The sequence below is a fragment of the Nothobranchius furzeri genome, chromosome 10, assembly GCF_043380555.1.
Source record: "Nothobranchius furzeri strain GRZ-AD chromosome 10, NfurGRZ-RIMD1, whole genome shotgun sequence".
NCBI classification, from domain to species: Eukaryota; Metazoa; Chordata; class Actinopteri; order Cyprinodontiformes; family Nothobranchiidae; genus Nothobranchius; species Nothobranchius furzeri.
Window position 1 is genome coordinate 59,017,385 of NC_091750.1, and position 26,254 is coordinate 59,043,638.

Below are 26,254 nucleotides of genomic sequence, written 5' to 3' on the forward strand. Positions count from 1 at the left end.
ACAGCAGCCAAAAAGTTTTATTTTAGCTTTTTGTTTCAAGTTTTTAGTCTGACGAAAATAAGAAAAGTTATAGTTCGGATTTTGGTAAAAGGGAAGTTGGTGTGGAAAACTTTCTCCAAGGTAGTACATGCTATCACATTTCTGAAAAGCATCCAAAATGAAAAGTTTCCAACCTGTCTTTCTCTACTCGGTTCGCTCTCATGAGTTGTAGGCAAGGGGGAAACTCAACCTGTCAAAATTGAAGCCAATGTGGAAGTAACTAAATTATCAGTTCCCCACTCTCATCCAGTTGGAGCTGGCTCCAAAAAGGAGCAAGTTCCTATTAGTATAGTATGGAAAACAATACCGCCAATTTTCTGCAACACTAAGCCGGCGTCTGGGAGCCTTAGGTTATTTATTAGTGGCCATGGCCGTAATCTGGCAGAATCATGCCCTCTTTACTAAAGATTACACGATGGCGGTTTAAGAGGTATGGGGACAGTCTCTGTACTGCCACGGACTTCTGTTTAACTTGGACATAACTTGCTTTTTGCCAGATCATTTGCTGCTGTGGCCCCCAGACTCTGGAACTCTCTCCCCCTGAGCCTGAGATCAGTGGACTCAGTGGTCTCCTTTAAAAAGCAGCTGAAAACTCACTTGTTCAAGCTGGCTTTTTGATGACCTTCTTCACCCCTCTCTCTTTATTCTGCTCTCCCCACCTATTCCACCTTCCTCAGGATCCACTGATTTCCCTCTTTCCTATTCACTCTCTCTCTTTCTTAACATTTTTTAATCACAAGTGTCTATATTTGGCTCATTTTAAATATATTTTTTAACCATTTTCTAAATTATTTTTTATATTTTTACACTTTTTGTTTTTGTGAAGCGCCTCGTGATTTTTATCTTGAGAGACGCTATAGAAATGATACTTTCTTCTTCTTCTTCTTTTTATTGTGAGCAAGGCCGCTCCTAAAGGTGTCTGTCCTCAACAACCCCCTGTGAACGGTCAGGTGATCTGATCTCCAGCTCTAACGGAGAGCAGCTCCTGGAGCTCTGCATCATTTTAGTTTATTAAGTCTGGCTTTGCGACAATACGACTACCAAGCGTGGCGGCACAAATGCCTCAAAATTCCTGCATCGCCATGCCGCCACAGCACGTTCATAAGACACACCATGACGGCAGTATTACGCTGATTTGCTGGCATGGTGTGTCTTCTAAAAAGGGCTAATAACTCCCATGTTAAAAATGCATCTTCACAGCAAAAATAAACACGTTTACAGCCTGGTTCAAAAACATTTTACGTTTAATAGGTCAAGTTTACCATCCAAACAACTCTGAGAGGAGTGACGTTTTTGTAACTCGTCCCTTTAGATATAATTAAAGCCTTAAATTATGAATACTTAGAGGCCTGTTCGGCTTGTCTTCCTGCTTCCAAGGCCTCAGTCTGGAAAAGTGTTGCAGCCTAGAAGGCAGAGAGGGTAGTAGAGTCGCTCAACTGCAGTTTTCTGAAAAAAAGAAAAAGCGCCCACCAACTTCAGTTAGCTTCAGTTGGCTCAGTTAGCTTGTAGCTACATAAGCTCAGATTTTGATGGGCATCATCACTTGCTCTCCACCTCTTTGCCCATTTTTGTATTTCCTGGCAGTGACAAAAAATGTGACACAGCCGTGATGGTCAGAAACCTACAGGTGACATCACGGATGCTCCGTCCACCTCATACATGCAGTCAATGGTTAGAGGACGTCATTCTTCCATTTTGGAGTTTAAAAACATGTTCAAAGAAATTGCATGACAAACTTCCTCTCACAAGGTAGTTGTGGACATTTGGGGCCTTCCTCAGTTTGGTTTGCATGAGTCAAAATAGGAAGACGTGTGAGACAACTCTAAGGCGGGGTTAACATCTTAGAAAACTAGGTTGTGATTGACAATGAATAAAGTAAATCGTATAACTTGGGTGCAACAAAATGACAAATTGGATTACATTTTAGGACAAATAACGTAGTTAAGTCACTTTGTAACTGAACTGCAGTCAGAAAATATGAACAAATCTTGTAACCAATATAATGCAAATGTTGCAATTGAATCACATTTAGAAAACAAAATGAAAACTACGTAGTAAGATCCATCTTGATTATCAGGCTTAGGGTTCATATGTTTGTTTTTTACAACAAAAATGTGTGGATCCTTAATGGAACTCACAGTTAATAGAGTGAAAGCAGTGGGTTTAAATCTAAATAAGCCAATTTTATAGATGTTTCTAGACCAAAACCCTATAACCCATTTAACAAATATCTCAACCACACGTTTAAAACTACCTTTTTGTTTTTTTACTATAATACTCAGTCACATTTATAGACCAATGGCATTCAAAGCAATTAGGAGTTTGATTTAGTGCCAGAAGGACGCATCGATATGTGGGCTGAAGGAGTAAAAGGGTCAGTTCTAAATGTCTGAATAAACACAAGCATTACACTAACTTCAGATTCAATACACTTGGTAAACAAACCAGAAGTCTTCCGAGTGTTTCCTCAAGCACAGTGGCTTTGGTGAGAAGGTGAGTGTTTATTCCCTTTTTTTCTGGAGTCGATTCCTAATTTGTGGCGCCGCAGGATTGGTCAACGATTAATGTGAAGCGGCGGTGACGCACTTCAGTTTGATTTTCTTAAATATTTGTGTCGTTAGAGAGAACTTTTGGAAAGTAGGGCCGGGTGGAGATGAAGTCGCTGTGAAGTTATGGGCGGTGTGTGTTTCTGTGTGGGGTTTTAGCTGGTTGTGTGTATTTGGGCGAACAGATTTTTCTGCTCAAGAGTTTGAGTGCTTGTCTCCTCATGAGGTCCCTCGCCGACTCCATCCATACTCCATCTCTGCTCCCCTCTTGCTGTTGCATGTCTGTCTTTGCAGTTGTCCCCTCCAATTTCAGCTTCAATTTATTACATCTCCCCTTGCTGCAGCTGGGAGACACACACACACACATTTGCGCACATTGCCAGAGATATGGTAGTCTGCAAGGAGGCAGAATTGAAATCTAAAGAGAATATTGTAGACTTTTTATCTTCATCTTTTGCCTCCCTTTCACTTCATCCTCATTCCACCCCACACTGCCTGTCCTATCTTAATCATTTTTCTGTCTCTCCCTGTGCTTCCTTTGAGCTCTCTCTCAACCACACACATTTCAATTCAGGCTTCCCTCCCACTGTTGCCTCCTTTTATTCTTTTTTTAGGCTACTTTTTCTTTGTTTCTGCCGTCCAAATTCACACCAGGTGACCATTTTCTCCCCTTCTCCATCTGTCTTCTTTCACTGTATCTTTATCCAAACATCTATAAAACTTGCCAGTGATGGAGAGGAGTGTGGCTGGGTGCTGAGTCCAGTCCAGTTCTGTTAAATACATGCATTCAGGTATCACATAGTGATATCTGTGCAGGTTTGTGTTGCGTATGTTTCTCTAGAGATGATTTAATGTATTTTTTTCCTTATAAACATTCTATTGTTTATGCTAACTTGCCTGGATTAATCAAAGCTTTCACCGGCACTACAGAGCTAAATCTGGAGTCTGCTGTGTGTGTGTTTGTGTCCCTTTTTCAGACTTCAGAGAAAGCCTTCCCACCTGTCGAGACTGATGAGTCTCACTGTAGTCATTTTACTAATACTTTGATGTGGAATGGACGGCGTGGTTCAATACACTTGGGTTGATAAATGGGAGAACATGTCAAAAAGACGGAAAGACATCAGGGACAAACGTGACAGGAACAGAAGGGAGACGTGACGGGGGTGCTGTGGAATGGAGGGTAGACAGAATTAATTACCAAAAAGGCGAGGTGGTCCAGAAAGAGATAAAGCAAAGACACCAAGCAGACTCATCTGATACACCAGTGGAAATCAGATTCAGACACTAAGTTAAGCACTGTATCAAAGAAAAGGGTGGCTCGTTTGTGCTGTGAGACAGGAGCAGCATTGTTCCTCTGTACAGAGAGATGCACTGCTCCCATCTGTGATGTGGTTTCTGGTTTAGCATCCGAGAGCAGAATCAACATGGTGACAGCTGCTATGAGTGGAGACATGCTGTAGCTAAGGCTCTCTGGTTTAATATATAATTATCCAGTGAAGTCATAGTGGGGAAATCCGGCGTGGACTTTCCTAGGAGAAATTTAAAAAACGATCAGAATGTATTGGAAATTATTGGTCCAACTTTCAAGGTCCACATCTGCTGAGATAGAATTTGTTTAAACATTAAGAATTTAGATTTTTCACAACTGCCCCTTCGTCTTTATGTGAATGTCGGTTGGGCTCTAGACAGTTTGTCACTGCTGACATCTGCAGGTCAACCATGTTAGTGACTTGTGCTATAACTGTGACCTCTGCATCCATCAGCGTCTCTCAAATCTGCTTGCAGTACCACAATGTGTACCATGTACCACTTTACTCTGATGAGATGAGATGGTTTCTAAAGTAGTAAAATTTGAAGAAAGAAACTGTTCAGACCAACATATTTAGAGGCTTTTCTTTTATTTTAAACAATCATCTTTGCATACAGTTGTTTGTTGCTGTGACATATTCCGACTCTACAAAAACCTTCAGTGGTTCTATTGCTAGATGCACCATGTGTTCTTGTTTTAAATGTCTCCTAATGCCATCGACTCCTGCTTCATTGTCCCAGAGACCGAATATGTTTTAGGAAATCATCCCTGTAGCTAAATGACCAACATGAGCTTTGTAGCCTGTTTTATTGTGAAGGTAATTGGAATGAACAAAACAACAAAGTCCTAAAATGCATTCACTCAACGTTTCTTTAAAATCTAAAGAAAACAAAAAACCTAAACTAATACACGCCAAATGGTTTGTTTTATTTAAAGACATTTAAACTGGTTTATAGAATAAAAGCAGATGGGGATGCCAAGTTGTATTTTTTACGTTATTTTATCTCAAAAATGAGAGGAACTTCCAGTTTAGGAGATTTAAACCATGTGCAGTCCAGGGGCCTCAATTATCAAGCTTGCTTACGCACAAAACGAGGTCGGAAAACTGCGTAAGCAACTTTCCACGCAAATTTTGGGATTTATGAAAGAAAACTTCCCGGAAAAATGTGCGCAACTTTAAGTTGACTAAGGACCTTGCTTACGCACATGTTGGACATGGAGAGAACCTGCAGCGCTGCTGCTGAGAAGGATAAAATTATGAAATCCTGCAGCATTATCACTTGTACTGCTTCATTTTCACACAGAACAAGATTCCCCCCCCCCCCCCCCCCCCCCCCACACACACACACACACACACACACACACAGCCTGAAGCGCAGAATAAGGAATGCAGAATATCAGCAGGGGGGCAGATTGAGACAGAATGTCATTCGTCTCTGACAGTGTGTGTCCTGTCACTGTGACCCGATTAATTATGCGCCCTGGCTAGTTGAACAGTGGAGATCTCCGTTTGGGTGACTGGTTAGCGCATGTAACTTTCGCCCGGGAGTCTGGGGATCGAATCCCGATCATACCATTTTTTAATATCCACCACAGATCTCTCTGAAGAACTCAGCATTGATGGCTTCAGCAACGCTGTGCCACTCCGTGGATTTTCTCTTATTTGTTTTGCAAAAGCACTTCCTTTCATTTCTCCACCTCACCCACAAGTACCTCAATTTCTGCATCTGTGAAATTGCACTTCCTTGATCTGCCTTGATCTACGGTTGCCATCGTCATTGGCGGAGCGCTGCAACAGCCAGCTTATGTATATGCATGAGATCCACAAGGCACTTTGCATTGACTATTAATGGCAGTAAGTGGGCGTGGTGAGGGCGGGATGTGACTAAAAAGCAACTGAGAAACTTTCTAGATAGTTTCTGATTTATGAAGCAGAGATTGCGTGCAGCTGTGCATACTCCAGGTTTGATAGATCACAAACTTTCTTGGCGTAAGTACATTTTTTTGCTGAGCTTAAGTACAGTTTTAGTAAGGATTCTACGCAATGTTTGATAAATGAGACCCCTAGTCTTTGAGTACCACCATACAGCATGTTTTTGTTGTTTCCAAGCTCCAACACACCTAGTTCAGTGATTGATTCACCTGTTTCCAAGGTTTTCAAGCTCTACAGTAGCCTGTTAAACGCTGAAAGATTAAAATCAAACAGGGACTCAACAAAAAAAATGCTGAATAGCAGCACATGAGGACCAGGATTGCCTACCCTGGTTTAATCTGTGGTCTGTTTGTTGTATGAATACATGATTTTATGTCTCAACTAAGTCTCAGTAGGTGCCTAAAACATTATATTACAAATATGAAGGCACTTATAGGATGCTAGTGGTGAGAAATGAAATCGGCAAAGCTGCAAAATTATATTCTGTTTTTCTCATGTCACAATAAAGTGTCCAAACCAGCTGTATTCTGTTCTATCATTTATTTATGAACTGCAAAACAAGGTGATGGCTTGATATTTAGACAGTTCTTGGCTTCCATCTGAAAGATTCTCGCTGTATTTCGCTGCTCCTCAAACTAAGTCTTTGTTGCACGTTTGGTAAGAGACTTACCATGTTCATTTCTGTGCAGCTAATCAGATTTTTCAATTAATTTCTGAGTGGAAGCTGTGCTCAGATGATTCTGCCTTCTGCCTTAACGTGATAAAAATGTACAGCTGAAGGAACCTTGCACATTTATATTTAATCTCCTAACTCATCCTTAATGCATGAGGAGAATGGAAGACCCCCCTGACTTCTACATCCCCCATTCCATGTTTGTCCTCCTGGGAAAGGAAAAATTGGGGATTAGAGCAGGATTAAGTCTGTGGTGTGAATAGGAGCCTCGAGACCTCTTCTTCCCCCTTTACTTGACTCCTTTCAATCCTTCACTCTCCAAACACACAAGTACTTCTGTTCTACTGTTAACTCTAAGAAACTCAACAAAACTAGAAATTCATTCAGATTTTTGGTAAACCAATTCTTTATAGATTAATGTGTCACTTTATTTTAGAACGGTTACTGTAGAGCTCATGAACTTTCTTTCTGTTGTCTAAACACATTAACTGCAGTCATTTGTCCTACATATATGTGTTTTGTTATCTTTGACGGACTATGGCAGACTGCCCCGTAGAGATGACTACATCATGTTGCGTTTTGATTAGTCCTAGCGCTGTCCTATTTCGTGCAGAGATAGTTTCAAAGACAGCCATAGATTACACCCCATGACTGGGTTGTTTCAATGGGTCATTGCCAGGTTATATTAACACACAGTGAGTACAGAAAGTATTCAGACCCCCATCAATTTTTCACTCTGTTACATTGCAACCATTTGCTAAAATCTAAGAAATAAAAAAAATGTAGAACTTTGTAGCCTTAATTCTAAGCTGTTTATGTGGAGAAAACCATGCTCTGCTCATCACTTGTCCAAAACAGTCCCCACAGTGAAGCATGGTGTTGGCAGCATCATGCTGTGGGGGTGTTATTTAGCTGCAGGGACAGGACGACTGGTTGCAATCGAGGGAACAATGAATGAAGCCAAGTACAGGGATATCCTGGACAAGAACCTTCTCTAGAGTACTCAGGACCTCAGACTGGGCCGAAGGTTCACCTTCCAACATGACAACGACCCTAAGAACACAGCTAAAATAATGAAGGAGTGGCTTCACGGCAACTCTGTGAGTGTTCTTGACTGGCCCAGCCAGAGCCTTGACTTAAACCCAAGTGAGGATCTCTGGAGAGACCTAAAAATGTCTGTCCACCTACGTTCAACATCCAACTTGACAGATCTGGAGAGGATCAGCAAGGAGGAATGGCAAAGGATCCCCAAATCCACGTGTAAGAAACTTGTTGCATCTTTACCAAGAAGACTCATGGCTGTATTAGCTCAAAAGGGTGCTTCTACTAAACTCTGAGCAAAGGGTCTGAATTTTAGGACCATGTGATATTTCAGTTTTTCTTTTTTTAACAAATCTTTTTTTATTTATTTAATTGATTTAAAAAAAATGACTGCAATATAACAAATAGTGAAAAACTGACAGGGGTCTGAATACTTCCCGTACCACTGTATTTGGGATGGCTTGCCAGGATACTGATCTGCAGCCTTTATGGACAGAACGTTACTGTGGATTTTGTCATAAATGTTTCTTGCTTACTTTGCTTATCCTAAAGCTAGCTCATGAATTACCAAACTAAACTTTAAAGGTGGGGTATGAGATGCTTTGCATACCGATAAGGCCCAATAAATTAAATGTTTCATCAAAAATTAATAATATCAATCTCCTCTCAAATTTACAATCCTGGAACAACCTTATTCGCTTTAAGTGAACATCCACGTCTTGTGATCCATTTATCAAACTGCCCTCTGACAGTCTCTCTCCCCTCTGCGCATGACAGAAAATGGTTGAGCGGAGGTTTGAGATGAGTTCTGGAAGTTTTAATCTATTATTTGTGAGCTTTTCTCTGTAGCGTCTGTGATTTTAAAGTAAAGAATAAACTAAGAAAGCTAAAGACCATCAAGTTTTTCATTTATATAGTGCCAAATCACAATAGTTGTCTCAAGGCATTGCACAAAGTCAACATTTTCCCCATAAAACTACCCTGCTAGCATGAAATGCTAGTGCAGCCTGCACACAAAATTGTTATACGGTTGCGTAGATAGTTTATGTTAGGAATTATGTAGAAAAGGTGTTAAAGCAGGGGTCGAAAATCTTGACCCTGAAAGCCTGAGAACAGGCATTTTGTGTTCCTGCATGGGTTTTTGGGGTAAGCCAGGAGAAAGGGGACTGGGCCTTTGACTTGTCTATTTCTTAAAAGTTGCATGCTTGAATGGCAAGAAAAAAACATCTTATATTCCACCTTCAAGCCATTTTAACGTCAGAATACAGGTGTGGCAAAAAGTTGTGAACACCATTTGCGAGTTCTCAGAAGGCCTAAAACATTTGTGAGGAATTCTCACAAGAGGTGCATGCCCTCACTCTTATGCCGCTGGTATTTTGAAAATGAAACCTTTGCTTAACAGAAATGTAAGACTGTCCTAGGAAGCGTTGATGACCAGTGACACTAAATCGTGACAGATTGGAGACCTAAAAAGAAAATGAAGTCCTTAATATTCATGAAACAGTCTCCTATCAGTGCTTAGGGCATCCTGAACTTAAATGGCTCAATTTGACAGAAAACCTTTAAATAAAAATTTGAAGTAGGCACTTGGATTTTAATATATATATATTTTTTTTTACTAAGATGCTCTTCAAATGTTTTACCTCACCTTTTACTTTTTCACAATCTGGTCAGCACTTTGATCTATTCCCATCTATTTTTGAATTCTTTTAAACAAATGTGTCAGATGAACCTGCCCCGTCCTACATAGATCAATATGTATTTGCCTTGGTGAAATTAGCAATCACTCCCTGTCCTCCATCATTTAGAGAGAAACGCGGTGAACTCATAATGAAGGCTGTTGGCCGACAATGAGCACCGGGGCTGAGAATGGAGCATCGTGTAAATGTGTGATTGGATGTAATTTAGTCGATAATACCATTGGCCTTAGGATGGCTCGTTGTCCCTGGGTCAATATGAGATTCACACAATGCATTACTCTGCTGTGCTTAATAGGGAATGGATCAGACTTTAAATGCTTCTTTGGGCCAGGCCTTCACCTCATTTGTTTTTACAGAAATAAAACAAATAAACGGAGCATCCACCTTCAGGCTCCGGGCTCAGAACAGAACATGCCATGGAACTTCGCCGCTCCACCCCCAGTTTTGTGTTATTGTGTCCCCCTGGGTAAGACGAAGGGGGGTTAAGTGATCGTCAAGGTTGTACAGTCTCGTAGGAGGGGGTCACTGAGGCAGGAGTACCCTCAGACTCACCGTCTTTAATATTACATGTTGGTTCATCGTAACCTCCTTTAGCAGCTCCTACCAGCTCCAGTTTGGCTTGATGCAGCTTTGCGTGTATAGCTGTTGGCGTTTAGGCAGGTGTCCATGTGTGCGTTTTGGCGGCTGGCGCTGTCTGATGTGGCGATGGAGGAGGTGTGCTGTAGGTTTACTTGGTGTCGCAGGAGGACATCTTCCCTCATCTTGACTCTGCCCCGATCCCAACTGGTAAGACTTGGGATTTGGAGATTTTCTGGCTTTTTTCTTTTTCTCTCTCTCTCTTGAGCAGATGGGGTAAGAAGCATAGAGATTGATGTAAATTAACTGTCCCTGTTCAGTTTTAGACCATCATTTTGTGAAGCTGTGGGGAAGATGTGAAAAATGAAGAGTGTATTATTTTAAATCTCTAATAAAAACTTGGGAAAGAAAACCAGGAGACGGCTTTTGTTCGTACTCATCTGAAACACTTTTACTTAGATTTAGTGCTGTGAAAAATAACGCGTTAATTTAGTTAATTAATGTGAAATGTTTAATGCATTAACAAAATTAATGTAATTAATGCAGTTTTTTTATTTTATGTAATCTGACACCTCAAACTCATGAGCGGCTCTGAAGGAGGGGGCAGCATTGCGCTATGCTGGTGTCTGACCTGCTGGAAATGATTAGAAGCAGCAGCAGCAGAAAAAGAGGAGAGGAAAGGCTTGCTAGCATGGACAATGCTGTCCATGGAGCGCTGTCTAGATCGGTACAAAGCAGAGCCCAAAATGGATATTGGACACTGTCCATTACAGTGGTGGTTGAAGAGAGAAGAAGCACTTGCATGCAAGTACCTGTCAACCCCTGCAACCACACTGCCTTGTGAGAGGTTATTCTCACTCTCAGGTCACATCTTCGGTGCGCTCCAGGCTGCAGCGTCCAGCGCACGGTCCATTCTCAAAGTGGCACAACCAAAAAACTATAATTAGCACACGATCGTTCATGTCCGCACATGTTCTCTACTTTCTGTCTTATTTGTGCCTGAAGCGCTCTGCTACTGCGGAGCTCATCACCTGTGCTGCGGTGATTTCACCTCACTGACGCAGCATCGAAACGCGCGCTCCGCTTTGCGGTCAGGAGATCCCTTTGATCTGCGCAAAAGTAACTGATGAGGTGAAAAAGTAAGAATCCAGGCATCAGTTTTTCTGGAGAGTTTAGAGGAGGTGCAGGAAGATGAGTCAGACAGGACAGGAAATAGTTAAATAAAAACAAGAAAACAAAACAAAGTGTTGAAAAGGAAAATGTAGGTAGATTTATCTCCACTACACGTTTTTACCAGTAAAAAACAATAAGTTATACATGTCATATTTACACATCTGATACAATTCAGATCACCTTCAAAACTCAGTCACACACCCAGGGCCGTTTCAAGGCATTCTGGGGCCAAGGCAAAACATAACCCCCCCCCCCCCCCCCCCCACCGCTATAACTGGGCTCCCCAGAAGCCTCTGTGTAATCCAAACCCCATCCAGGATTATTAGTTATACAGTGCCAATCTCCAGCGGTCAATGGGCAATCAGGCGGGGTACACCCTGGACAGAGAGCCAGTCCATTGCAGGGCAACACAGAGACACACAGGACAAACAATCACGCACACACACACTCATACCCAAGGAGAATTTAGACAGACCAATCAACCTAACAGTCATGTTTTTGGACTGTGGGAGGAAGCCGGAGTACCCAGAGAGAACCCATGCATGCACAAACTCCATGCAGAAACATCCCAGGCTGGGAAGCGAACCCAGGACCTTCTTGCTGCAAGGCAACAGCTCTAACCACTGCGCAGCCCCAGCCAGGCTAATGATCAGTTAAATTGCAATTAATCACAATTAATTGCAGAAAATGTGCAATTAATTAGTTAATTTTTTTTATCGACTTACAATCCTACTTAGAATTTATTATTTTTCAGCTTTTCTGAAGTTTGCTGAAATAAATCTCAGTCAGACTAATGGAATAAAACATCATTTGTTTTCTTTGTACTGATTTGTATTCAACTCCTGCTTTTCATATGTACATGACTAATCACTATGTAAATTGTTATAAATTACAAGTGGATTTATAGATGGATTCTTAAACAGACTTTTACAAAACTGCTGCACTAAAAAGGGATTATTTTGTTGATCTTTTTAAATCAAAGGAGACTAAATGCAAAATTATAATGTTGAAAGCCAAAACTTAGTCAGAACACAGATTGAAAAAATATCAGACATGTTTTAACATTATCCCTAATATCAGCCTTAATAATATTATTTGAGCTTGACTTATATTGTTTATATTTTAGTTTTTTTTATTTAATTTTAACTCAAAGCCTTTTTTTAAGCAATTTAAATTAAACATCTGTGGAGTTTTTAACACTAATGCAGATTTTATTTTTAATTGACAAGTTTATAGTATATACTATATATGTTACTCAAATCTATAATAAAAAGACTTGTACTGGTTCAAAGCTTATACAGAACTAGAAATAAAACCAGACAGCTTGCATTTTGGTTGTTTTTAACCCTAAAATATTTTTAGATTAAACAATCTTATAGATTAAAGTGTATTCAACTTTTTACCTAGCAGTAGTAGAATACAAATTAAAAGTTGTAAAAGGATTTATTCAGTACATTTATTTAGTTTATGGGTTTTTTGTATTAATTAATGTCGTATCAATATTAATGTATTGACTTAAATGCTTTTTATGAGTTCCATAAGACTTTGTTGGTTGTGCGACTGCAGACCTTTCATTCACATATAGCTGCAGGCAGGATTTAGTGTTTCAACACCTCCCTCTTTTGCTGTTTACCAGAAATCATATCAGTCTTCACTTCTGGATCATAATTTATAGCCATCTGTAACATTTTCTACTCTGACCTCTCCAGGTTAATTATCCTGGAGGAAAGCTTGTCAAACAGTGCCAAAGTAGCTTCAGCTTTCAGGTTGATGAGACTGCTACGTGTGTGTGTGTGTGTGTGTGTGTGTGTGTGTGTGTGTGTGTGTGTGTGTGTGTGTGTGTGTGTGTGTGTGTGTGTGTGTGTGTGTGTGTGTGTGTGTGTGTGTGTGTGTGTGTGCGCGCGCGCGCGCGTGCATGTGTTCTTTTGTACATTTAAAGCAAGAGTGTGTCTCTTTTGATCTCATATCCTTTTCACACTCTGTTTCTCATCCTCTGTGTCTCTGTTTCCTGTCTGAACAGCTTCCTGCTGACCTCAATAAGATGCACCTAACAGACCACGCCCACCAGCAGGTGACACACATGGCTCCCAGCCAATCAGGATGCAGCATTACCAGCGATTCAGGGTCCAGCAGCTTGTCGGATATTTACCAGGTGGGTACCTGATTGTTGGTTTTTGCTGTATTAGATAAGATACAACAAAACATAAACAATTCTGTATTTTTGTATTTACTCAGTATTTTTCATCCCATAATGAATATTCTTTTGGCTCTGCTACATGTTTTTGCTATTTCTGATTTAGTTTCCTACATTGGTATAAATTTCAATTTCAGGCTCTGGAAGTAAACCATTTCATCTATTTGCCCACATGTATGTCACAAATCAGCTTTTGATGTCCCCCCATGCTTTTACTGTCATGTTCCATGAAAAGTAACGTTTGATGAATAAATAATGAAGCTTTTCTCTCCTGCGCCACCATTAATAAATGAGCAATAATAAATTATGAACCCCATTCAATCTAGAGACACTGTGCTCTGAAACATCTGGTCCGCAGCAAAAGTGTTTTATTTTTTTTTACCTCATCATTATTTTTTTTTCTTTGTCTTGTGAGCTCCAGTTGTGTTTACTCATTCATCTGCCGAACTGCAAACCATCCTCCTCCTAATCCCTCTCAAATGGGTAATTATTGTGCAACAGTTGGTGGCTTGAATAACTCTGTACTTCCTGCTGTGAACGAAAGGTCACAAGTAGTAAATAAATCCAACCTTTCAAGCACCATCTTTACTTTTGCTACAGGGAAATGTGTTACTGGTGATGCTGGATTGGTGATGACCACTTAGCAGACTGAAAAATGACTCTTTTAGTGACACCACTTGTACATGCCATTCCCAAGTGGGCAGTCCTGGACCTCGAGTGCCGCCATCTAACATGTTTTAGTTGTTTCTCTGCTCCAAAACACCTCATGCAATGGTTGAATCGCCTGTTGGTTATCAAGCTCTGCAGAAGCCTGTTAATTATCTACTGATTAAAATCAGGTTTATTGGAGCTGGATAGCATCACTCGAGGACTAGGATTGCATACCCCTGTACTAAACTCTTCAGATACTTCTCCAATCACTCACAAAGTCAAAATATGATCCAAGGTCCAGTTTTTGTAATTTAATTTGTTTGTTTGTTTGTTTGTTTGTTTGACACCACTGGCCTATTTTATGCAGTAACAGGTTGCTGGTTTACCTGCAAAGCATTGCTGCTTGTCTCATCTCCACCAGTGCCTTTGCACAGGTGGGCTCCTGTAAGGCACGGCAAGGCAGTTTTATTTGTATAGCACACATAACCAGAAGCAACGCAGTGTGCTTTCCATTAGTGAGAATAGCACGAACATTAAAATCAACATGACAGCACAGTTAAACTACACACATTAATTTCTAATTTAAGAATCAGAAAAACCACCAAGTTAAAGGGTGAGCAGTTACAGTGCAGAAGGCGCAACATCAAAACATTCATTCAAAGGCTAATGAATACATGAAAGTTTTCAAACCAACTCTCTGGGCATAAGCGGGTCATCAGCTAGGGACCACCTCTCATAGATGTTTTGCTTCTTTAACCCCAGTACATCACCTGGCGGAGAGGCAGTGGCTGGGGTTTCTCCCAGCCACCCCTACTGATGACCTAGGGGTCATTTGACCCCCAGCTCCTGTCTCTTCTGAGCCTCTTCTGCCAGCTCTGTGACGGCTTTCTGACACTTTGCTCCTGTGCATCCCATGTCACAGAGCAGGCAAATTGTTGAGGACTTAGTGAAGTCCATTAAATTGAAGTAGTTGTTATACATTTTGAAAATGAGATGATTTAGTTTTTTATGATGGCCCAGCATCTATTGGTTTGTATTGGTATCGCAAATTAAGAGTTAGACAAAATTGGTATATCAGTATATCAATATATTGAATATCGATTAATCAGTATGTCAATATATCGGTATTTCAGTATATCGTTATACCGAAAAAGCTGAAATCAAACGTCCCCAAATGAAACTGTAATTTTACTTTTAACCTCTACTGGCCCTTGCTCAGATCTGCAGACCTTTTCAATTCATAGGGAACTTCCTCCTGAACAGAAACGTGTTAATTTGAGAACAAGTGAGAAACCCAGTAAACGGGTTTGGCCTGTGGGCACAAATGGCAACAAAACAACTTCATGTTTTGTTTATTTTTATTTTATTTTTTTGAATGAGGAATGCCAACATTTCAGCAGATATTTTTCAGCAGCCAATATAAATATTATGTGTAATGACTGATTCCAGTTTGTTTAACTTCAGAACGACTTCACTAAATACATCATGATGAAAACCACCGATAAAATAAAACTCCAACTAAATCAAAATGAGTAAAATGGTCTTGTATTTGTATTTGCAGTACAAAAAAACTTTATTTAGTAGCACAAACATGTAGTAGTAAAAAAGCAATACACAAATCAGAATTTGGAAGAAAAAACATTGTCTTGTCCTGCTTGGCTTGTCTGAAAACATTTGATGTGCATCAGGTTAAACCGGGTCAGGCGTTTAACACAGACAGCAGATCTCTTCAGCCTCAGATTAGGTATTTATCACACGGATTTGATCCCATCAGCTTGTTGCTAACCCGGCTTGGTGTTTGTTTACAGCTGTCTTAAAGAGCTGACCTCCCAGTCAGCAGTGTGCCTCAGAGCAACAGGGACGTTTCTCTCATGCATTCATATATCTCACCACTCAGATCAGTTTTCCTCTAACTTCTCAAACCTTTCTTACCCTTCTCATACTCCTTCGCTTTGCCCTTTTATTTCCTGGCTACTTTCCATTCTGAACCTCTTGTACAGTCCTCTTACATTTATCACTTCTCTGTACTCCTTCCATTGCACCATATAAAGCTGTGGTTCCTGGAGATCTGATGTCCTTCATCTCTTTAAAAAAAGTCCTCCTAGCTATAACTGGCTCAGAGGCCAGTGGTATGAATTGAAAGGGCAAATCCTGATTGAACTGAGCTCCCAGTAGCAGTGAAAGACGAGTCGTTTTCCTCAAGGGCTCTGCAGAAAATTAAAAAGATTAGGAGTATTAAAAGTGTCACCTAAACCTGAGAGTTACCATCTTTTATCTACATTTTCTCTGTGACAGTAAACTCTGAATGCAGCGCAACCTTCGTTCTTATTAACGTTAAAAGGAATGCCAGGTTTTAGAGGAGGAAGTGAAGTTTTCATGCAAATCAATGCGTTGCTAAAAATTTATTGCCACGCCAGATGGACATGGCAGTAAAATCAGGCTCGATTGCAAGTCAGTCTTTTTCGTTCTAATGAGAACCCTCAAAAGCCAACAGATGGCCTGCAATCATGGCCACGCCACCAGAGAACTCCTCCTTTCACCTTCATGTTGATGGTTCATTCCCAGCTGATTCAGTAAGGGCCGCCGTGTTCCCTTATAGTCAATCTCTGCCAATCAGCCTCCCCTTTACTGTGAAAAATATGATGGCACATGAACTGTGGCCAATGGGGTTTTACTGAGTGGTTGGCTTTTAGTTTTAAGGCTGGAACATGATTTTGGGTCACAATGCTCATCCAATTTGTTGTACTTCATGCTATAAGTTTGATTAAAGCTTTTACATGGTCAAAATAGCTCAAAACTTCAATTTCATGTCTAAATCTCTGTCCTGTGGGGCTCAGGATCAGTTCATCAGTGCTCCAACATATTTTTTAGAGTTAGAATTTCTTATTGCCAGAACGACAGCTGGAGTTAGTTGACTTTTCAGTCAAGTTATTTCTAATCGATCACAAGTGATTCAGTGGGAAAAATGACTGCAGAGTGGTATTCATTCGATTCTGTTCAAACCAACCAATTTGCTTTTTGTCCTGCAGGCAACGGAGAGCGAGTCGGGGGATGTGGATCTGTCTGGACTTCCAGAGACTGTTGTAGACAGCGAGGAAGAGGAGGAAGAAGACGAAGACATAGAGAGAGCTTCCGACACTCTCATGAGCCGAGACCTGGTCAGAGAGTGTCTGGAAAAAGATCCAGCTGATCGTAATGACGACGACATTGGTCAGTTTGACTTCTGTTTCCTCTGACTTGTCTATGTAATCATAAAAAGCTCCTCATTTAATAAACAGCCCACTTTAAATTTGTGTAAAGAACCAAAGATTTCACTCCATTCTATCTATTCCTATTGTTGTACCATCAGTCATTCAATAAAAACACCCAGGGGAGTGATACAGCCCCCCCCCACCCCCCCCCCCCACCCCACCCCCTTCATAAAGAGCCCCATGCAGTGGAGTCTAGCTGTGCCCTTCTACTGTAGATTTTCAACCGAGTAATAAAGGAAAGGCGACCTCATTAGCTGGACCCAGTGGAGCCCTTGAGAAGAAGGTGACCACATCAGAGAGCTCAGAGAGGCTGTAAAGGCCGGGCCTGCTGTGCGCTTGCTAGGGGGGGGGGGGTTGGCCTTTTCACTGCCATCATGATTACAGTCACAGGTCGGGGGGGGTTGTATCTCACAACAAGTTGGACCCAATTTCAGTTTTTCAGACTACCTGTACACCTCTTGATCAAACGCTTTTGGACAAACTTGTTGAAAAATCTCAATTTTAAAAGAATGCTTAGATTTAGCTGAAGCGTTTCCCCAAAGCACCCCAGAAGATAGACTAGCTATTGGGCTAGCTGTGTCTTTGACATTTAGACTGTACAAGCAGAGAACAGAGTAGGCACGCACGTTTTCCAAAGTTACTTTAACCCCTTAGATTTCCAGGTTCAATGGGATTTTGTCCCATAAGGGGGATGCTTGAATGCTAAGGCGATAAATAAGGTTATTGACACCCTTAATGGTTAATAGCTAGTTAACCATAAACCAACCAGTCTAGTGAGCAGATTGGAACAAGGTTCTCAGTATGTTCTCAGCTATAGATCTGAGGAGACCAAAGTGGATGCGTAGAGAGGGATGTAATTAGGACGTAACAGGATCTGCGTCTTTACTTCTTTTGTGTTGGATTCTGGGGATGTGTTTAAGATGTACGCTAAAAGCTCTGATCCTTTCTTCTTTGAACTTTGAGATGTTTTGCAAACGTGCAGCAGCATCGATTTGGTTTGTTGAAGAAGGAAACGGTTGGATTTAGAACTTTACCCCACAGCTCTGGAATATGTTCTTTTTCCCTGCCCAACAGAGCAGCTGCTGGAGTTCATGCACCAGCTGCCAGCCTTCGTCAATATGACCATGTCAGTGCGGAGAGACTTGTGCAGCGTGATGGTGTTCGAGGTGGTGGAGCAGGCTGGGACTGTCATACTTCAGAACAAACAAGAGGTATGAATCTACAGCCGGAGTGATAGCTGTCCCAAAAAGCAAAAGTAAACAAACACTAATATCATGTTTGAATAGCAGTGTTTCTAAATGAGGTGTGTAGAGGCGAGAATCTGATGATACAATATATTTCATGATACCATGCTAAAGGTTAGACAATATTTGCAATTTGTGTTCGTGTGTTTTGTGGATTTGGAAATGGCGTTTGATGGCGTCCTTCAGGAGGTCCTTTGGGGTACCAGGCGCTCTGATATGGGCTATATGATCGGTGCCAGAGCTTGGTCCCGGTGAGAGCTGGACTTCGCCAAGGCTTCCCTTTGTCTCCGATTCTGTTCATAACTTTTATGGATGGGATTTCTAGGCACAGCCAAGGTGTTGAGCCTGATTTATACTTCTCTGTCTGCGTCGCAGAGACACGCAACGCCATTATGCGTCCACGCAAGGGCTCCCCGACGGGCTCACAAGAGGGTGACGGAGACATGCTCAAAATTTTAAACATCTGTCGAAAGTGACGGAGACCGCAAGCTTGTGGTTGGTCAGGACGCTGCTTCCTGTAAATTTGTCACCAGCACCGCTGTAGCTCCGTTCAAAAGTGAACAGATATTTAGCGGCAAACCCAGATTGAAGAACACATCACAGACAAAGTCCGAAAATATGAACATTTATTCACCTATGAGTGAAGGAGTACAAAATACTGAGCAACCGTGGACGGAAACGACGGGAAATGTGGGTTTAGAGGTGGCGACTGCACGAAGAGGTGGAGGAGAATGAAGGACAAATTAATAAATTCATTATCGGGGACCAGATACATGAGTGACTACGTTGACATGCAGCCAATATCCGGGTTATGATCGGGTTAAGGTCGGTATTCGGGTTTCTGAGTTGATCAGAATAACCCGTTTACAAGCATAAATAGAAAGAGTTACCCCTAACTTGCATAACCCGATTTAAATGCGGACGTTGGGGTAGCGTCAGGACGCATGGACTACGTCAAGACGCAATATGCGTCATTTCCAGTTCTTTTTGTTCCAGTATCCGTGAAAACAACATGTTTCCCAGTTCAGAAGAGCTAGCGACCGCGTTTGTTTGCGCTTTAGTGCTGGTATTGACCCACCGATGAAGACAGAGGTTTCCTCGTCTCTCCAAAAGTGTGGTGCTGTGCCGCGACTCGCCATGTTGCTCCCAACTTGTTTTCTTCCGGTGTTCTGGCGCATACAAGACGTCTCACTACTCAAAAGACCAAGATTCCTTGCGAACAGAGCATGCGCATAACACTCGCTTTGATGGGGATATCCCGGTATGCGTTTACACGACCAAACATTCGAGTTAGAAAAGGGTTACCCCGGGTGTAGTAACCGGGTTTTTAAAAACCCGGTTATGAGCATATCCGGGTTTTTGGCAGTGTTTACATGGCCGTGCGGAACCGGGTTATTGTGAATATTCGGGTTTTAAAAGGGTTACTGGCTGCATGTAAACACACTCAGTGTTACGGTGGCAGGATACCACAGAACAGCACTACGCCCTCTGTTGTCCTGGCGGGGAATTGCTTTGCAACACTCCGCTGCCTGGACAGAAGTTCGAATGTGAAAACCTGTCTGACACTCTGTGTGTGTTTCTCTGTTGTGGACCTCACGGAGAAGTATAAACCAGGCTTAAGGATTAAGTTTTTGCGTTTTGCAGATGATGTGGTCCTTTTGGCGACATCAGAACGTTTTCTCCGGCTCTCACTGGAGCGGTTCGCAGCCGAGTGTGAAGCAGCTGGGATGAGAATCAGCTCCTCTAAATCGTAGCCTGGCGGGGAGCCAAGCAAGGCCTGGTGGCCCGCCGGGCTTATGGGGCACTGGGAGAAACCCTAAGATGTTTTACTGGAATCCTCAATAAAAGAAATTATACACTGCTTTTGAATATCAGTTCAGTATCAACAACATGAAATACCGTGATATTTCAGTGCATCGATGTTTTCTTTCATCCGTAGTTTCTAATACAAAAGCTGCGTTTGTAATTGAAACTTTTGTAGAGTGTTTATGGCAAGCGTGTGTTTGTATCTGAGTAAACACAACTGGAATGATTTAAATTGGTATTTATTTTTATTCAAACGTAATTTGTATCATCCGACCTGCTGAATCATTATTAGATTAGCAAAGTAATTGCAATTTAGATCTTTTTCCTTAACTTATTTTCTTTTGAGGCCATCTTTATCTATGTAAAGCAGTTCTCACACACACACACACACACACACACACTAGGGCTGCAACAAACGATTATTTGGATAATCGATTAATCGGATGGGGTCTCGACATGATTAATCGATTAATCGGATTACATAGGGACATTTTTTAAAACTGCTAGGGAAACGTTATTTTTCTCCTTCCTTCACTTTATTAAACACAACATTATTAGAAAACAGTTCAATAGCAGAAAAACAACATGCCATCACCTAAATTGTCTTATAAGGTGTATAGACAGAGACCCTAAGCTACACCTATCTGTGACCTAAAATGCTTGGTCCAAGTTAAACAGCTTAAAGAGCAAGTTAACCCCTACCAGAGTCTAACTCCACTCCCGCTTCATGTTTGGAAAATGCAACACATGCTGTTGCCTGGCAGACCGAGAGGGCGGAGCCGCTAACAAATACACACACACTCAGGCTCACGGCAGCACTGTGACATCATAATGTACCAGTTTACATCATAGCATACTTCTTAGCCAATAGCGGTGGCAGATTTAAATTAAAATACAGTGCAGAGTTTTTACCTGACAACGGCACAACACTGCCAGTCTTAGGCAGAATATTTAAATTTTAACTAAGATGCACTGAAGTGCCAAATTATTGACGACACGTGTCTGCAGCACGATTAGACACTCGTTTATTTAGTTTATCGGCAAAAAATGTTTATTTGGGGGTGACTTGCTCTTTAAGGGCAATTCTCATCTGTTTTGTTTGATCTCATCTGTAGACATTTATTATAACTGGGGATGTCAAACAACTAATTTTTAAATGTAATTAAACATAGGCTGTGAATTAATCAAAATTAATCACTATTTCCAAAAATGACTGAAAAATACCAAATAAAACAAAAGTAAATGAATGCCATCCTCCTTGTGATGATGCCCTGGGCAACTGCCATAAAGTCACATCAAGAAATGCTGCTGATCATTCCAATGATCCCAAATGGACTCACATTAGGCCACATGAAAGCAACTGAACCCAAACATATATTAACCAGTATATAACTGCACTCTCACACAACACGCCTGCAGCAACAGTTAGGATTCCTCCCTCCCTTTTAAAAGCGTTTTCGCTTCTGAGGACATTGTGGTTGTAAAGCAACATGTTAGTAGTCTGGCCCCAGTGTGATCAACCAGTTTCTGCGGGAATGTGACGGCGGAACCGGTTCGCAGCGGCGCGACCCCCCCCCCCCGCCCATCTAATAGCGTCGCGCTTACAATTTTATAGACTTTTTTTAACGAGCTTAGGGCATGTCTAGCGTGTGTAATAATCCGGGGCTTGGGTGAATCACTTTTGAAAAGTTTTTAACTTACCCGGACACCGAGCTCTCTCCTTCCTCGCTGATGATTCTGACATGCTTGCGTTTAAGACGCTGCATCATCACCGTAGTATCCCCGTGCCATGCTAAGTCTGACCTACAAACGTTGCAGGTAACGAATGTCTTCGCCTGATTTAACTGAAAATGCTCCCAAACTTTAGAAGTTTTTACTTTTTTGGGGTCTCGCTGCTTCTGCCATGTTCCTCTTACAAACACCTGCCGGCTCTCCACCGGTCTGCGCGCAACGGCGGGCAGGAGGGGAGGGGGCTTTTGGAAGAGTTGCGCAACACAACGAATCGATGACGCAATTCGTTGCCAACGCTTTTAGTAATCGATTTTCATCGAATTTATCGATTCGTTGTTGCAGCCCTAACACACACACACACACACACACACACACACACACACACACACACACACACACACACACACACACACACACTGGTGTGTGCAGAGCCACTGCAGTGAGTAAGCCCCGTCAATCACTTGAGCTGCTACACAGTTAATTAATTAAGTTACATGCCTGAGAAACAGGAGCTCTGTCCTGGCTGTTTGGTTCCACACAGCCACATTAGAACTGACAGGGCGATAAATAGCTACCAATCGCCTCCTAAAACATAGAGCTATGGAAATACCCATCAGCAGCTGATGCACAAAATATCCTGTATATTTATATATACATATGAATGGCCTATATGGATCACAGGTGTGTGTGTGTGTGTGTGTGTGTGTGTGTGTGTGTGTGCGCACATCCCTGCTGCTTATGTCAGGTCGGTTGATGGGCAGCTCTCCTCCACTCCAAATGTGTCTCTGTGGATTCATGTTGAATGTCAAAGAAAAGCACTTGGCTCCTCTCGGAAGTCAAAAGGCCCTGGCTGAGTGAATGTGAGAGGGAAAGGGAAATAAAGAGCCTAAAGTGGGTTTAAAAGGGAAGAAGGGAGTGAAAGTGCTCGGCGTTGTGGACGAGCGAGCCAAGAAGGGCTGGTGAGAAAGGTTTATAAAGGAATTTATAAGAGGGACTAAATGCTGATTAATTTAGTAAATCCAGAGACTTCTGAAGCTTCTGAACCTTTTTTTTACACAATGTGTGGTTGATTACCTTTCCTTCCCTCACCGATAGCAATTCATCACTTCTCAGAACCAAAAGGGCCGCAGGTGGAATGAAAAACACAGAACCTGATGGAGAGAGAAGGCGAGAAGGAGTGAGAGGTGAATTAGAGGTTTTCCAGGTGAAAAAGAGCGAGAGAATGAGGAGAAAATATCAGTTCTCTCTCTGGAGGGAGCCGAGAGTTCATTGAGCCTCCCTCCATCCATTCACTCCCACTCAGTGAATGGCTTGTTAAATTATATCTGCCAGCTTTTCCTTTACAACCACAAGACACAAATACCTCACACAGTACACATAACCAAAAATTTATGTTGAAAGTCATGTAATATAACATTAATATAATGTAAGGTCTTTTAATTTGTGCAGGAAGTTACTAACAGACAATCATGCATTTTGGTTTAACTGCTTTGGTTTATCTGTGGCTCAACAGCAGTAACAGGTGTAACGTTGCCTTTGTGCATTTGTCTGCAGCTGGACCTCTGGTACGTCATCCTGAATGGAGCGATTGAGATCAGCCACCCAGAAGGGAGAGTTGAGAGTCTTTGTATGGGGAACAGTTTTGGGATTTCACCCTCTCTGGAGAAACAATACATGAATGGAGAAATTCGCACCAAGGGAGATGATTGCCAGGTAAATGGGACGTGTGCAGGAAACGATTGCTGCAGCCTCACTTTGTCAGAGTATAATTTACAACAACCCAAAAATGGCGACTAGCTGGAGTGACAAAATGTAAGAAGATGCAATTTTCAGGTGTGCACTGAATTGGTGCACACACTTTTGTTTATGCACAAACAATTGTCATGACTTTTTCCTGTTGCAGTGTAGTCGTGAAAAACCCTAATAATATTTTAATTTTTTAAACAATGTGTTCCTTTTTTGTTTGCAATATCATCTCGCTCAGATTTGAGATGCTCGTTGTCGCCAACCACTCCCAATATTTTTATTCACTTTTGAACAAAGAAGCTAAAGCGAAAGGTTGCTTGACACCTGCAGTGAGTGTGTGACTATAATGTACTGCTAATTTATCAGACAAGTGAAAAATAGCATGATCTTGCAAGGTATTTGATAACCTTATGGAACATTAGATCCAAGACACACACTGCTCATAAAAATTAAAGGAACTCTTTAAAGAAACACATTAGGTACTTCAGATCTCAATATGAAGTTGCATAGCTATACAAATAACGGCAGGGCAACGTCTTAGGAACAACAAGGATGCCAAGTCTTTTAATGGAAATAAAAGTTCTCAGCCTACAGAGGGCTCAACTGTGTAGACACCCTAAAATCGGAGTCAAATGAAGATGTGGCAGGCTAGTCCATTATTTCAAAAACTTCATTTCTGCAACTCAAATTGCTTTTCAGTATCTTGTGTGGCCCCCACGAGCTTGTGTGCATATATAGATAGATAGCTAGATAGATAGATGGATAGATGGATAGAAAGATAGATAGATGTATATATATATATATATATATATATATGTATATTTGTGTGTGTGTGTGTGTGCGCGCGCGTGTATATTCAAGAACTTTATTGCTAAAGTGACCGATGTCGGACTTTATTCTGAAAGTAAATTAAATCTAGCGTTTTTGGGGCAGTCCCTTCTGTCCACACTGACCAGTTCCTCTCTGCTGCACACATCATTTCCTTACCATGAACAAACAGGAAGTTGCAGAGGTAGTGCTTAGTGATTTAGTCTGGAGAAGTCCGAGTGTCATGTCTTTGCACTTTCTGTTCTGAGACAGCATGAGAGGCTTGATCATCTGTTAAAGGAGGCCTCTGCAGAATGGCTAGCTGGGACTCCCATCTCTTCTCAAACTGAGCCTTCAGTTTTTCTTTAGTTCATATGAGATTATCTTTTTGGGACATTTTTGTTTTTCCCCCCTCCTTCAGTTCCTCTCATGCCTCAGTTTGCCTACCCTCATGCCTCTTCTGTGCTGTTTTTTGAGTATCCGGCCGTGGTTCAGAGCAGCATTGTGCTCTACTACAAGTTCATCCGCTGTCCTCATGTCATCCTCGACCAGTTCGTCTGCATCGCCCAGGAGGACTACTGGCGTATCCTAAACCATGTGGAGAAGAACACACACAAGGTGGAGGAGGAGGGGGAGATTGTCATGGTGAAGGAGCACCGAGAGCTTGATCGCAGCGGCACCAGGAAGGGACACATTGTCATCAAGGTTTGTGATTTATGAGAAGTTTTCTGCTTTAGACGATCCAGTGGGTTTGTACCTCATTTAAATCTGCTGAGGTTTACGCTTTACATCTGACATGACCAGAGTGAACATGGATGTGATTAGCATCTTTGCAAATTGTGGATTAGATCTGAAAAATAGATTTTTGTCTGTTAATCCGGTAATAGATTATTTTTTGATTCCTGCCCAGGATGAGACAGAAAGAGATCCAACTTACTTAATGCTAAAATAATTAGCTTTTCATCTTGTTTTAATTGGATTCCAAACATATTTTTTTCTCTATTCAGATTTATTTAACCCCATTTTCACCAAACATCTCCTTGCAAAAAAAAAAAAAAAAGCCTGAGTGCAGCTCCTCAATCTTCTTTAATGATTGTAGCGAAGCCCCACTGGCAGTATATTGTCTGCTGGAGCATTTTCTTGTATGCTGGATAGCCCCTGCCTCCCCCAAGCCTTTTGATCCTTTCCCTAAAGCTCCAGAGGGCAGCCAGGTATCGATCCGATAATAGGCCTGAATGATCCTCTTGGCTGCCGCTCGGAGAAAAGCTGTTGGCTTTAGAACACATCCAGTGGAGACGAGTCAATTCACAAGTGTTAGCATTTCTGCTTCTCTGTTCTGACTTTGTTCTTTTTGTGTCAGACAAAAAATGGATGTCTTTCTAGTTTCTGTTCCCTGCTGAATGAATCGTTTCCCGCAGAAACCCGTGCCGCAGTGACACTAATGAACTCGCTGATACAAGGATACTTGATGTTTCACACTTTATACTTGTTTGAGTTAAAGGTGCAATAAGTAATACGTTTACAGTGAAATAATCACAAAACAGTCCAGTGCCTCATTCATGTTGGTAGGAAGGCTACATTAAAACAGGTTTCCTTCTCGGGCGCTTAAGTGGTCGTCAATTTTTGTTTACAATCTGTACTTCCTGGTTCCAGAGCCAATCACATGAGTTCATGGGATTGCCAAGTCTGCAGCATTCGCCAGCAGTGCAGGAGCTTTGTGGAAAGAATGTCAGCCAGTAAAAGGAGCAGCCCACAAGTTATTTCTTGTAAACCTAAGAAGCCACTGCATCCTCTTTTTTTTTCCTGTAATATTGGGCATAGAAGGCTAGAGGCT

At 41.6% G+C, this 26,254-nt stretch overlaps 1 protein-coding gene across 12 annotated transcripts in view; it reads left to right on the top strand.

The window, feature by feature from the left end:
* The window catches only part of LOC107386829 (rap guanine nucleotide exchange factor 6), a 153,487-nt gene that overhangs the window by 82,106 nt on the left and 45,127 nt on the right, over positions 1 to 26,254 (top strand). For all 12 annotated transcript variants that reach the window (XM_070555838.1, XM_070555836.1, XM_070555839.1 and 9 more), the window contains 5 exons: positions 13,011 to 13,142; positions 16,865 to 17,045; positions 18,161 to 18,297; positions 23,422 to 23,580; positions 24,973 to 25,125. In XM_070555838.1, coding sequence (XP_070411939.1) covers positions 13,011 to 13,142; positions 16,865 to 17,045; positions 18,161 to 18,297; positions 23,422 to 23,580; positions 24,973 to 25,125 — 762 coding nt within the window. The remainder of the gene's footprint in view (positions 1 to 13,010; positions 13,143 to 16,864; positions 17,046 to 18,160; positions 18,298 to 23,421; positions 23,581 to 24,972; positions 25,126 to 26,254) is intronic.